At 34.4% G+C, this 14,774-nt stretch overlaps 1 protein-coding gene across 6 annotated transcripts in view; it reads right to left on the bottom strand.

Annotated features, from left to right (window-relative positions):
- Nbr (exonuclease mut-7 homolog) overlaps positions 1-14,516 on the bottom strand; it is a 38,357-nt gene extending 23,841 nt beyond the window's left edge. For 4 of the 6 annotated variants that reach the window (XM_087347276.1, XM_087347281.1, XM_087347280.1 and 1 more), the window contains exons 1-7: positions 14,494-14,516; positions 12,635-12,801; positions 9,668-9,805; positions 8,079-8,293; positions 4,961-5,163; positions 3,168-3,349; positions 1,187-1,379 (exon numbers count right to left, since the gene is read on the bottom strand). In XM_087347276.1, the coding sequence (XP_087203402.1) occupies positions 1,187-1,379; positions 3,168-3,349; positions 4,961-5,163; positions 8,079-8,293; positions 9,668-9,805; positions 12,635-12,801; positions 14,494-14,501 (1,106 nt within the window). In that variant the 5' untranslated portion in view covers positions 14,502-14,516. Of the gene's footprint in view, positions 1-1,186; positions 1,380-3,167; positions 3,350-4,960; positions 5,164-8,078; positions 8,294-9,667; positions 9,806-12,634; positions 12,802-14,249; positions 14,452-14,493 lie in introns of those variants that run through there. The other 2 variants (XM_087347278.1, XM_087347279.1) reach the window with 2 other exon arrangements.
- Between the last annotated feature and the right edge of the window lie 258 nt (positions 14,517-14,774).

Raw genomic sequence — 14,774 nt, 5'->3', positions numbered from 1 at the left:
CTAACACAAGATCATCATAATATATATCAATATAATACAGGTAAACCTCAATTTGCGCCGATTCACAATAATGCTGCTTTTGAAACCAGTAAGTCAAAAAGTGAAAAAAAATATATATTTTACTATTATTTATAATGTTTTACAATGTTTCCTGTTCTGATTCTTATACTAAATTGTAATTCTTACATTGCTGATTTTGAATAAAAATTATAAATACAGTCACCTCTGCACTCATTGCTAAGTAGTTGCAAGATAATCTCCTAAAAATCCGCCAACATTGCGCAACAGTCACGTGAGCATTGGTCACTCTTCACTGTGAGTCAATTGTGATCAGCCTGATAAGGGAGTAAGGAAAAATACGCTCAGTTCGCTTCTTGTTGACACATTGAATGTGCTGAAAACTGTGTGCTAAAGTATTTGTGTTGTTGTTCGACCACTATTCTGCAGTAGCAACTGTTTTATATTTATAAATTGTAGAAGAGCCACCATGTCTGGTAAGAGAAGTGAATGTGTTGCTAAAAAGTTGTGTAGGTCTATTGTGTTAGAAGATAAGATGGACGTAATTCATAGAATAGAAGGTGGTGATACCCGTCATAACATGTGCAGAAGTATGAAGTTGCCTCCTTCCACTGTGACTACCATAATGAAAAATTCATATAAAATAAAACAGACAATGCAACAAGCTACAAGAGTAAGTGCAACGCAAGTGAGTTATAGCAGAAGTAAACTTTTAGAAAGAATGGAAAAATTACTGTTGCTATGGGTGGATGACATGAATCGAAAAAACATTCTCTTGACTGAAATTGCTATCACGGATAAGGCAAAGTCAATTTTTGAGGAACTTAAGTCGTCAATGTTTGGGTGCCAGGAACACACGTCATTGACTTCCCATTGATTTATATTATAAAAAGAGTTTCAATTTATGCCGATTTCATTTACGCCGGTTCGTCCAGGAACGCGTCCCTGGCGTAAATCGAGGTTTACCTGTACAAACTATTCCCAAACGGTGGCAATAGCTCATGATAAAAATTATAAAAGCAAACAGACAATATGTCCACCCAACAAAAAACTTGTCTGAAAGAAACACAAGGAAAGAACACTTAGACTCAAGGAGCAAAGTGAACATGTTAATTTCTCCCAAGACATGAATTTAGAAGGCTCACAGACAATATAATTTAAACCTTACCTAATATCTGAATCTGCTTCTTGAAGCCTTTGAACATTGTATGGTTGTTTATGTTTTGGAATTCCATATGTGTTTGCCCAGTATAAGGCTTCATGTGGATCCCCACAGTTATTAACACATGCAATAAGTTCCAACTGCAAGTCTCTATTGTTTCCCACTGCTTCACGTACCATTTCCCTCCAACTCTCGCGACCTATAATTACCCGTTACAACATTACCGGAGATAAATGCACATAAAATCTAGGTATATATTGATGTCTCATCATCAGAATAACATAAGGACAGCTTATGACACTTTTGATAATACTGGAAAACTCATACACTTGTAAATAATAAAACCTGTTAACTAAAACATTAATTGTTAGCAGTAAATAAGATGGAAGATGATCATAAATTATATGATAGGGTTTAGGAGGTAGGATCTCTGCATTGATAGCAAAACCCTTTGTTAACATAACCATTTCAAGCACAGTACAATCTAGAGCAGGGGTTCTTCACTAATAGAATGCATAGTCCTACACTGTTATATGTGGCCCATGTACATTTTCAGCAACATTCCTACTGTTTCAATCTTAATGAAGAAAAATACTTTCTTATCAGAAAACATATTTTGTTAATGCAATCAGTTGCAGCAACAAACTACAGTTTAATAAAGAACATCAAATCAAGAGGCAAGATGTGTCTTACCGACAAATATTTGGGGGGATGTTTGAGAATAACAAGAGGACCTGATATTTAAACACTACTCAAGCATAGGAACCACCAATGTCTGATTTTGCCAACAAAGATTAACAGTACATACACAAACGTTTTTATAAAACTATGCAGCATTCTTAATGAACTGCCCTAAAGTTTCAAGAAATTGTTCTAATTTATAACCTTGCAGTCAATATGCAAGTGTAAATTTGGACCTCAGCCTGCAAAAGGTTGAAAATGCACTGTCACAACCCAGAAAGTGTCAGCCCACAAATGATTCCTGTTTCTCACTCTGACATACTGACAGTAAGAAAGTAATGTGTACAAACTTCACTTTCAAACTCTTGCCGTGGAACTATTTTTTATTCAAGAGGTTCCATACTGGATTCTCAGCCTGGAGGTCAATTATGCTGACTCAAATCTTTCATGGTTCCTCAGTTCCTCCAGACAAATCCTTACAACAGCTCAAGACTACTACCCCACATCCTTTCCACTTCATTATTCAGTCATTCTCAAATTTTAAATGATACTCATTAGGAAGTTAGGAGGAGACTAAATTCCAGAAATGCTTACTACTTCTCAGTTCAAAATATTTTGTCTTCCCGTCTGATTTCTAAGAACCTGAAAATTAAGGAATACAAAACAGTAATTTTGCCTGTTGTTTTGTATGGGTGCAAAACATGGTCTCTCACTCAGAGAGAGGAACAGAGATTGCAGGTGTTTGAGAATAGGGTGTTGAGGAGGATATTTGGGCCTAGGAGAGAAGATGATGGGGCGTGGAGGAAACTGCATAATGATGAGCTTAAAAATCTGCACTCCTCCCCCAATATTGTCAGGGTGATTAAGTCGAGAAGAATGAGATGGACAGGGCACGTAGCGCGCATGGATGGGACAAGAGGTGTGCACCAGGTATTGGTTGGGATGAACCTTCGGGTTCGGTAAGCCATCTAGTTAGTTAGTTATAATATAACTGGAATAACATTGCTGAATAAAGGAAGAAATAAATAAGTGAATTTAACCATAAAAGTGCTACAATACACACAGATAATGCTGCATCAAATTGAATCACTGTTCAACACAAAAATGGTTGAAGATGGGTGTCCTCTGCATTGTGATCACTGCTGTAATGAAGGAGGCATCAAGCACTTCTGAAACATTGGTACATATCTGCAAGACAAAATGGCACAACAACCCAGAAGACAGTCATCTTTATATTCACCACTGCAGGACCTGAAATCTCATACTTCAATCATTTTCTGAAAATAAGAATCATGAAACTACTTACCTAATGTATTTTCTATGTATCGCTTATGGATGAGGAATTGGAGAGCTCCCTCATTACGTTTCTGGTTCAGATTTGGGCAAGTTTCTGGTGGTAAATTATATGCCTTTGTTAATCTAGCAACAAGTTTGCTCAAGGGTTTCTGATGCAGTTTGTCTTCTTTAGCATCATGTATATGTAGCCTTCTGTAAGGTCAGAAACCAGTATATAAAAAATTATTGCTCATAACACACAAATATGAACAGTAAACAAACCTTCTGACATTAAAGCTAAGGTTTCCTAATTTAAATCTTTTATTTGTTAAGTTCTCAGTAATCCGGCCATATTCACAAAAGATTAGTTACAACACTTCTTTCACAGAAAAAAATCTGACTGTTCATCATACCTTAATTAAGTAATTCTCAAGTGCAGCAACAAACAACTTTCATAAACTATTGAAATAGTATTTAAAATTGAATGGTGCCATAACAAAGCTGCCTGCTTTCATTTACAAAAGAGTGTACAAGTGGTTAAAACCTTTATTATATGGGAGTTGTTTACACAAGTTATAGTCCCTATAACACTATAATCCAGAATCTACCTATATATAAGATAATTCTTCTTCAAAACAGGTTTGTTATATAGAGGTTTTTAAATATGTATAACATTTAATGTGGAGGAGCATTTATCAGAGAAAGGATCCATAGAAACAAGAAGAAAATAAGTCAGGATTCAAACTGAGTTCACTTCCCACAGGAAAGTCTAAAGCATTACCAATACACCAAACTGTACAGTGACATGATAATAATAATGCTCATAATGACGAGTTTTCAATGCAGACAAAGTATACTTGAACTGCAGCAGTATCAATATGTTAATTTTCCAACATAAATTCATAAAAGTTCAGCAGTGAACAGGAATTGCCATGTTGATGACTGTCTTCTGGGTTGTTGCGACATGTAGTCTGGTAGAAGTTTACCGACATTTCAGAGGTCCTTGCCCCACAACCCAGAAGACAGCCATCTTCAGACTCAACACAGTGAAAACCTGAAATCCTACATATTACCATGTTTGTAACCTAACATAATTATAAAAAAACTCCTAGTCTTATAAATTATTTTTTCTTGTATTAGCATCCTAACTTGCAACATAAAAATGTTGGGGATTCTTTTATTGACTGCAAATCAATATTTCCGTCACTATGCCACCGCATCCATAAACTTCCTTGAAAAATTCAGACATCAAGAAACATTTTACACACGTAAATTTCTTAACACAAACCCTTTGTCATTGTGCCAATAAACTTCATACTAAAATTACCAGGTACAAAGTACTGTATAATCTCAATTATATGGGGACAGTATGCACAAATAACTGGCCATCCAAAATAATTATCTTACTTTCAACTCAAAGACACACAGTAACTACTCCACACTCAAATCTGATACTGTACATTTCAATTCATTGTTTTATGTGGTTGTTTTGAAAGTGACACAAACAGTACTCATTTTGAACATAAATTTTTCTTTCTTGTAGCTGCTGGTATCTTTATATAGATAACACATTTTTTTGTATTCAGGATGAAAATATCTTTCACAAAAAATTACAGCATGATGAATTACCATGTGGCAACATATATTCCTACAACACAAGACAAAACCTGTGAACATCGGTCCCCGGCAAAATCACAGTCAGCACCAATTGTTGACCTCTGCCTTACTACCTACTACCTGCAAACTATGCCTTTTCAGGATCAGTTCCCGATCATCAATAAGAAGTCTTTCAATATCATCATCATCATCGGTACCAATGCTTACTTAATAATAAACTCTCCTTCAGATTTAATATTCCTTCTACCCAACAGATCATCCAAAAATGAGACCAGAAGCCTCTGGTGCTGTGGGCTACCAAGTAGAAACTCCTCAGCAACTGAAAGCTTGTCTTGAAACACTAATTGAATGATGAAATCTTCCACAGTAAAGTGTTGATGGAGTTCAAGCAGAGTGGCACTTTGGCATGCCTACAAACATCAATATATTTATTACTGGGTTACTCTAAAGACAGAACTCCTATTTTAACTAAGTAAATGTAACACAAATGCGAACCGATTATTTTGACCAAATTCTAACCTTATCATGTATACCTGATGAGCCACCATGTTATTCATAAGGATTATGCACATGAGAAATTGAAAAACCAGAAATCGTAAGTTTTATATAACAGTTACAAGTTTTTAATTTCATCTAGTCCAGGAAAAGCCAAATACTTATCAAACAGAGAAATATGTGTGCAAATTTTGCAAAGGTCACTAATTAATTCAGTCATTTAAGAAGTACTGTGAGCAGAAATCAAATTATATAGGAAGTCTAATAGCCATAACTACAAAGCGAGGCATCAGACTTCTTTGTTACAATAACCCTGTGGTAAATGAAGAATGTCAGCTTGGCATTTGGATATGTACTATATGAAGTTGAACTAAGTCTCAAGGTAAAGCAATAAGAATCCCTTCTGTTTCAAATATAAAGTCACCTGCTCTCTTTAAAACGTATGAGCCACTTGGTTTCCACGATGAGAATTTTATGGTCATCATAGTTACAGTTCCATTCATAATCACTTTCACTCATCAGTTTATTATAACTAGGGTTCGGATGTTCATGACCTAAAAAACTGAGAAATATGCATGTAAATATGCCCCAAAAATAGCGAAATATGACCCAAAAAAGGCAAAATATGACCGAATTTGTTATGAAAAAATATTCTCTAAAATTTAAAAAAAACCTTTTGTATTTCAATTATGTTATTTATTTACATATGCATGTACAACTATCACATTACTTGATTTCCTAGCAATTTTAATCAAAAAACTCAGTCGTTTTAAGTTGTAAATGCCTCGTTTTGGATGAGCATCAGATTTTGAGTATACGTGCTCCTATAAAAAAAAAAGATAAATTTTAAGTAAGAGCCTTTCATCCATTCCAAATTCATTACAAATAAATAAACAAAATTCAAAATATTAAGTACCTTCTTCATTTTCCTTTTTTGGCAGCATTACAATATATAACAATTTGCATTTTCAAGGTCTCAAATGAAAATCTTCTTAGATTGTTGCACAATATGGTCTTGAAACTAGAGACATCACAAACGTTTCATGGCATTATCGAAAATTACAGCGATAGAGGAGTGGTTTACTGTATCAAGAAGTAACAAGTCACCAGGGTGACCAGCAAAGAGCGTGCCAATAATGACAATCGCTACATATCTGCCGCAGACATCCGTTGTTTCAAGCAAAACCCAAATCTCACTGTCGCCCACAGAACATGTAATTCTTTTCAGAACATCTTCATAACAGGCAGGTACACAGTTTTTTCTTAGTGTTGATTCGTTTGGAATTAACTGAGTCATGTATTTCTCCAAGAAAGTTTTGAACTGCTCATTGTTCACTTTGTTCAGTTGGCAGACGCCTTAATTTCACACAGGTCCTTTGAAAATTCCGATGTCTTGCTTGATGGTGAAGTTGTTGCAGTGTTATCGAACAGAACTCGTTGCTCGCTTTGATGACTGGTTTGTCAGCTCAAATTATTTTTGTTTTGCCATATCACAATGTTGTTGCTCATTAAATCACTTACCAGCAGTAACTTTAACTTCACAAAGTTTACAGAACAGAATTGATCCATCAGAACTAAAATATTCCTCGCCAAAATCTTCAACTAAACCTCTTAACTTCACACTTTCAGAACACTTCACTTTTGACATCTTAACTAACTGAGGGATTCACTGTAAATGCCTAAGAAATGTAGTTACAAGTACAAATTTTATACCCAAAAAATAACCAAAATATGAATTTTATCCTCAAAATATAACCAAAATATGCATTTAACTACAAATATGACCAAACACATAAAAATGACCTAAATTGTATGCATTTATATGCAAAATAGAAACAGCATAATTGTGATTAGGATAACCCAGTTAGTGTTTAATTTCAGTTTAGAATGAAAATACAAGCCCCAATAAAAATATGACATGTCATGAACATCCGAACCCTAATTATAACTGCATCACTGTTGTTAATCTGGCTCATTAATGCCACATTTTAGCAACATCCTGCTGTTGTTTTATTCAGTTGCAAAATTTACCTATATTTTCAACAACCCCCAATCAAGGTTCTTCCTTAAATTTGAGACCAAGTTTCACACTCACACAAAAGGAAAAACATGATATGACTACAGAAGTCTGAAAAAATCAATGATATAGTAACTTTGAGATGAAAATATTTGGTTAAATGTTGGACTTGAAGAAATAATTACTGAAATACTTAAGGTGCAGTGGGCACAAAATAACTGAGCTTGAATGACTATTACAAGCACAAATATAGAAGGAAGGCGAAGACCATGAAGTGATAATACAGAGAGATAATCCATTCCTTCTCTGTAGTATTACTTGTGAAATAACAGTATTTACGCTGTAGAAGTAGCACCCATTCATCAACATGTGTTCCTGCATTGATAGTGTTTATAAAATACAGTGTAATGTAAAGGTTTGTATACCAAAATACCACCAACTGCATCAAATATAAAAGGGTAAAAAATTGTTTTCAGTTTTCATAAACATGCACAGACAGACTCCTTGCTGTCCTGCTCCCTTTGAACCTTCCATCTTCCCTTCCCTTCTTACTTTAACGTAGATGAAGTACAGAGTTACTTTGTGACCGCTCTACATAAATTACAGCTTCAAAACTACAAAATTAAATGCAGTAATATTCTTTTAAAATTACATGAGACAGGGGAATAAATGTTTTCATTAGATATCAATCCAAAACAGAACCCTCATGGCATGACACAGAATAAGCAATCATTAGAAATACACAGTAATAAGCATAATTTAAATCTAATGAAAGAAAAAATAATTTTAAGTGAACAAAATGTCAGCACTTACTTCTTTGTACTGTCTTCTAGAAATCAATTCCCTTATTGGCTCTATAAACAGTTCCTTATCATCAATCAACCGATAAATACTGAAAACCATCTTGCAAAATGAAACATTTTTCTGCTGAGTGGCAGAGATGAATGCTTGAAGTTTTATATCAACTGTTAAAAGGTCCTTCAACTCAGTTTCCTTATTTGCTGTCCATCTTGAAAATTCCTCCATTACTGCAAAAATTAATTCTCCATATGAATAGGGAAGGGACTCGAGTTAAAAAACTCCCCCCCTCCAAAGACAAGTCTTTCAACATTTTCATAACTTTGATATTACTGACAAGAGAAAGCAAAAGCCATACAGCCTTGTAATGAGAAAATAATTAATTACCTTATTAATTCTTGTAGTCAGAAAACAAAAGGACAACTAAGTGTATCAAAATTATGACAAACAGTAAAGGAAATCTAGTACCAATTAAGATCATCCAACTGCACTATACAAGTTTAAATAACATATACAGTAGATTCTGGTTAATTGGGCCATCGGTTAATTGGGGCAGCCATTTATTTGTGACAAATCTTAAAGGATAAACCTTTTTAATTCTTTATATAAAACTTCGCATAATTGGGGCAGCCGCTTAATTGGACCAAAGTGTTCTAGTCCTGATGTGTCCAAATTAACCAGAATCCACTGTATTTGACAACTTGTAATAATAATCATGATATATGTGAAGATACACTTTAATTCTTCTTCACCTTCTGGACCTCTTCATTCAGATTAAACTTCACAATTTAAAATATGAATCTTGATTATATATGGCAATGATTCTAAAGACTAATGATGTGATTGATGCCATTTCTCACATGGCTCTTGACAGTTTTAGCAGTGACCAATTTATTCCAGAAATATTTTGTTTCCAAACTATATTATATACTTCATTACTTTCTGATATTTTGTAGTTACAAACAACTCACAAATGAAGTGATTCCTGATATTCAAAGATGTGGCCCAATAATGAAAAAACTCTGAACTAAACTTCATTCACCTGTTTCTTAAAAGTTAAGTTAGGTTAGTTCAGATTAGGTAAGGTTATGTTAAGTTAGGACAGAAGCTAGGTTTGGTTTTGTTAGGTTAGGCCAGGTTAGTTCAAGTTCGGTCACATCAGGTCAAACCAGAGGCTAGGATACCATAGGTTAGGTTAGTTTATGTTAGGTTCGGTTATGTTACAGTTAGGTACAGTTATGTTAATTTTATTTAGTTTAGGTTATCTTATGTAAGTTCGGTTATATTTATTCTTTGTTACATCAGGTTATGTTACATTAGATTTGATTAGGTATGCCTATGCTAGGCTAGGCTACATTAGGTTAGTTCTCTCTTTTCTTCCATGCATAAATACATATTAATTAATTTGTTTGTTCTGTAACACAATTCAAAAATCATGAAAGGCACAGAAGATGAGTTCCTCTAATAAAAATTGGTAGCCAACTAAGGAAGAAAATTTTTAAATATACAAAGAACTCATCACACTGAACAAGCTACTCATGTTCCTTCTGCAGGTTGCAGCAAACAGCATGATTATGAATAGAAACATACATCAAATATCATACCTGTGTATAAAAGAGAACTGTGTTTGCCCTGGTGAATATCCTCACAACTGAACATTATATGAAGCGTTGCTGTATATGGATTGGGTGCTGATGCAAAGTACTCATGTAACATCCGTGTCACTCCTTCACTTTTCTTCCCTGTTAAAGAGAATTTTAAGAAACAAAAAATTGGATGAGCTCTGAAGGAAATAGAAGCAACTTTATCAAGAAGAATGACGAGTGTAATACGTTCCTCCAAAATGTTGGCAACTACCTACAAGCCCACATGGCGTCATAATCAAGAATACCACAATCTCTGTTTGGTCATTTCCGCCCTGTCACTTGGCTGATCTTGCAGTAAATAGACTTTAGTTTCAGATTTTCTACACCATAAGTGAAGTTGTAACAAAGACTCGTATTTTTACTTATTTATGGTTTACTTAATGATGCTGTCTGTATCTCAGAATATATAGTGTCAAATAATATGACTGCTGAATAACAGATTGGAAAATATTTTGAAGGAAATGGTCTGACACTCTTAAGAGGAACTCGGGGAAAACCACAATAATCCTGAGTAGGAATAGCCTGTCTCTAGGTACAGATATGAAACCAATATGAGCAGAATATAAAGCAGGAATGCTAACCACTTAGCTAAAAATATCTTATGTCCCATGCCTGTTCCCTCCTAATACATTTGAGCAAACTAACAGATTTTTATGAGTCTTGGTATAGCCACAAACTTCTGAGATGGATACAACACATGAGAGTCATAACATTTTACATGGCCAACAGAGATTTGATTAATGTATATATATTTTTTTAAAAAAAATTCTTCTTACTACAACATAACAAGAACAGGAAATCTGTATGTTAGCATTGTGTTTCATAGTGACAGCTGAAGAAATACTATACATACATTTGGTATGGAGATAATACATACAATTACACTAAAATATATATCAAAAGTTTACAGTCACTCACAATTATAATAATAATAAAATAGTATTAAAAGATTTAAAACATCATTTAAATACACTACTAGTTTCGGCTACATTCAGCCATCGACGGGTGTATGCTGTATAAACCTATCACCATTTTTTACTGATTTATAACGTTATTCATATATCACTGTCTTCATTCTTGATGTTGTTCTTGTTCTTTACCGTTTTCTGTTTTGTTGCATTATCATTAGTCCTTATTAGGTTTATAATTTGTATTTTGTGTTTGGCATCGTTTTGTGACTGTGAATTAAAGTTTTAATTTCATTAATGACAATTGAAATTAGAGAATATAGAATATAGAAAACAAAATAATTGTTAAAAATAAATAGTAATATAATAAAACCAAACATACAAGCAAACATGTAAACTCACCCAAGAAGCAATAACTCACTCGTAGTATGTGAACGGAGAACACTGAACGGTACAGGATTGGAGCTGGTAACTGACTGTGGGGCTAGTGGGTGAAAGGTGGTTTGTCCGGGTTTGGGTCAAGGTACTGAAGTGTTTTGAAGATAGGGTTATTAAGTTCAATGCCGTTATCATTGAGGCATAAGTTTTGTTTATAATTTTGATATATGTAATATTTTTCTATTGTGTCCCTATGTCTTTTGTTTTTTACTATTTTCATTATGTCCATTGTTTCATTGATTGTATTATATGCATGTCCTGTATTTAGAATGTGTTTTGAGTATGCAGAACTATCTTTATTGTGTCTTATGGCTGCTATGTGCTCCTTGTATAACCACAATATGACGCAATTGCAGTATCTTATACAATTACACATTTTTCACTCAACATTTGTTGCAAGTTAAAAATCCAAATCACGACAGAAAGAAACTTAGAATACCTGACAGATCCACACAGTGGAAATTATGCACAGAAAAATGTCTTTAGGCCTTTTCTGAACAGAATAATTTGTAATTCCTGCTAGTCTCACTATAGAATTAAAAAATCTGCAAGCATACATCAGAAGTTATTTCCAGAACTTCTCGCACTAGTAGGATACGAGCTTTTCACAGCAGTGAGTCCGAAGATGGCTGTCTTCTGGGTTGTAGCGACAAGGCATGATGATGATGATGATAGAAGCAGCAAGGACCTCTGGAACACTGGTAAACTTCTACCAGACTACACAGCACTATAACCCAGAAGACAGCCATCTTCTTGCATTAGCTCCTTAACTGTAAAGTTAACAAGTGCTATATATACTTTCCCAGTGGGTTTTTCTTTATCTTGGGTACTATGTGGTGGTTCTTTCTACAGTGCAACTTTTGTAACATTTCATTTTTACAGTTGATTTCTTTGGTAATAAAACAACTTGATAAAATAAAAGCATCATCCAAATTAAATCTGCAAACAAGAGAAACTCTTCATACTTACATGCCTGTAAATTACATCATGGCAAAGTGATTGAGTCTAAATTCCAATGCAGTCAATTCTGTTGCAATGTGTGTTTGTTGTTAAGCATGGTTAAAACATAATGAAACTATCTGGCAAAACCTCAAAATGATTTTAAGCTTTCACAGCAAATAAATGCACTAAAATTATCTCAGGCAATTAGCTGCACCAAAGTTGGATTAAAAATGAACATATCAGACAACTGCTGTCTCCAACATCAGGCTTAACCCCAATGATGGAGACACAGCAGGTTCCCAAAACACTGGTTTCTACCTCAACTCTGATGTGGCTGACAGCCCAAGAGAATTGTAGTGCATGAGGTAACACAGCTTTCATATAGCAGATCCATTTTGGATATAACAGTCGAAAACATGGCAATTGGGCACACATTGGAGGGAGAAGCACTTCCTATACAATATGTTTTATAACGCAGGATTTTTCAAATAACACGACTATTGCATTAAAGCAGAATTCACTGTATTGATAACATTAAATATGTGACGCTAGTGAGCCAAAATTTTGCCTTTATACGTTAATAAAATTATACTTCAACAAATAAACAATGTCAAACAGAAATTAATAATCAACATACATAATCCCCAGACATTCTTCAGCTGCTTTATCCACAATGCAGTAGCATCAGTTTCATCTTCCAAAGAAACTTCACAGTGTTTATGCTCACTGAGAAAATCAGGGTCTTGCTGAGAATGGGATGATACTGATACCAAGTTTGGATTTCTTCTTCTTCTGGAACTCATACTAAAACAAAATCATACATTTCCCTAAATAAATAGTAAAGTATAAACCAAACTCACTGTACAAATCATTAAATGCTACTTGAACTGCAATACAAACACTTTTCACGTGGATTACATACTACTTTAAAGTGTCTGTTTAATCCAAAAACTGAATTCTTTATCAGAGGTGATATACATACAGATTATAACTAACCAACTAACTACATGGCTTACTGAACCCAAAGGTTCATCACTGAACTAACCAAAGCTCTCCACCGGTCCCTGTCCTGGGTCAGCAAAATCCAATCGCCTTCAACTCCTATCTCGCATAGATCCTGCCTGAGATTATCCTCCCATCTATGTCTAGGTCTCCCCAGTGGTCTCTTCGCCTCAGGCTTCCCAACTAATACTCGTTGCACACCTCTTGCCCCATCCATGCATGCAACATGCCCTGCCCATCTCATTCTTCTTGATTTAATCACCCTGACAATATTGGAGGAGGAGTATAAATTTTTAAGCTCATCATTATGCAGTTTTGTCCATAACCCAACCTCTTCTCTCCTAGGCCCAAATATCCTCAACATCCTATTCTCAAGCACCTGTAATCTATGTTCCTCCGAGTGAGTGACCATTTTCACACCCATACCAAACAACAAGCAGAATTATTCTTTAGGTTTTTATAAATCAGATGGGAAGACAAAATATTTTGAACTCAGAAACAACAAGCATTTCCAGAATTTAGTCTCCTAATTTCCTCATGAATATATTTTGATTTGTTATTGTTGTTCCCACACTATCTCAATAAGAAAATCAGGAGTAAACTATGAAGGCAATGAAATTCTCAACCATCACAAATCTTAAAAATAAATTGCACAATTTAAAGTAGCAATAAAAATTTCTATTACACGCTCCTTTTACTCTGTTGATAAATTTCTGATCTTTATAAGTAAGTTATAATGTTCATTAAGGTTTTCTTGCAGTATAATTAATCTACTGTATGCAATGGGTAGATTTATTTGTAACATATCATTACTTTATGTGAACCCTTTATTTATACTATGTGAAATCTCCATAACAGTATAAATTTTACTTGTATAAAGCATTCTGTTGTTACGACTTATTCCACATATATTTTCATTTGGCTAACTTAGCAGTTCATCGAATGAAATAAAGAATAGAAAAATGTGTATATACATACAGACCAATATGAAACACGTAAAACCCTTGTTTCAAATTACCCCACCCACGTCTTGAAACACACAGGCAAGCAATCTAAATTTATTTTACATTCAAGTTCATGAGGTAGACCAATCCTTTATGCTGTTAATTATAACATTACATTATGGTAGATATCTTCTAAACTGTTTAATAATGCAATGAAATTTATAGCGTACTGCCCTACGCCGACATTAACTAAAAATCCCTACTGCCTACATGATATAAAGGTAATACGTTAGTGGTCATTCTTACTTGGTTTTTGTTATCAGATTTTATTATCTTCAAATGTATGCTTACGTTTTACACAAAACATACTCTACAACACAGCCTCAAACCTAGTTATGCATGCATATGCAACACGTCACAGACCACATACAAGTATCATGAAAAATTAGATTGTCAGAATCCAGAACTCCAGAATACACTGACAGATACTTATGACGTTTTTCTTCCAAATACCGAGCAGATGCAGCCAACCCAACCGTGTTATACGTACCTTTCCATTAGATTAACATAACAGCGTAAGTAAATTTTCTCAATCTTCTTCCACCACAATGAATACAGTTTCCACTTTACCTTCCTACCCTGTCGAGAATCTAGTATTATTTTACCCAGTTCATGCACGCTGTAAAATGTCCAATATCAGAACTGGTGAGATAGATACTCAAAGAAACTGCGGCGCCAGAAAAGTTATGTCACCATTTTCTCAAGATTTCTTCTAAGTCGGCTTAGTTTTTAAATAAAATGTACGCTACTAGATAGCCTCAAACACTACGT

Source organism: Zootermopsis nevadensis, unplaced genomic scaffold (genome assembly GCF_977971745.1).
Source record: "Zootermopsis nevadensis isolate Lab colony 2312 unplaced genomic scaffold, Znev_1.0 Znev_ptg000011l, whole genome shotgun sequence".
NCBI classification, from domain to species: Eukaryota; Metazoa; Arthropoda; class Insecta; order Blattodea; family Termopsidae; genus Zootermopsis; species Zootermopsis nevadensis.
This window is presented reverse-complemented; position numbering and strand designations above follow the sequence as displayed.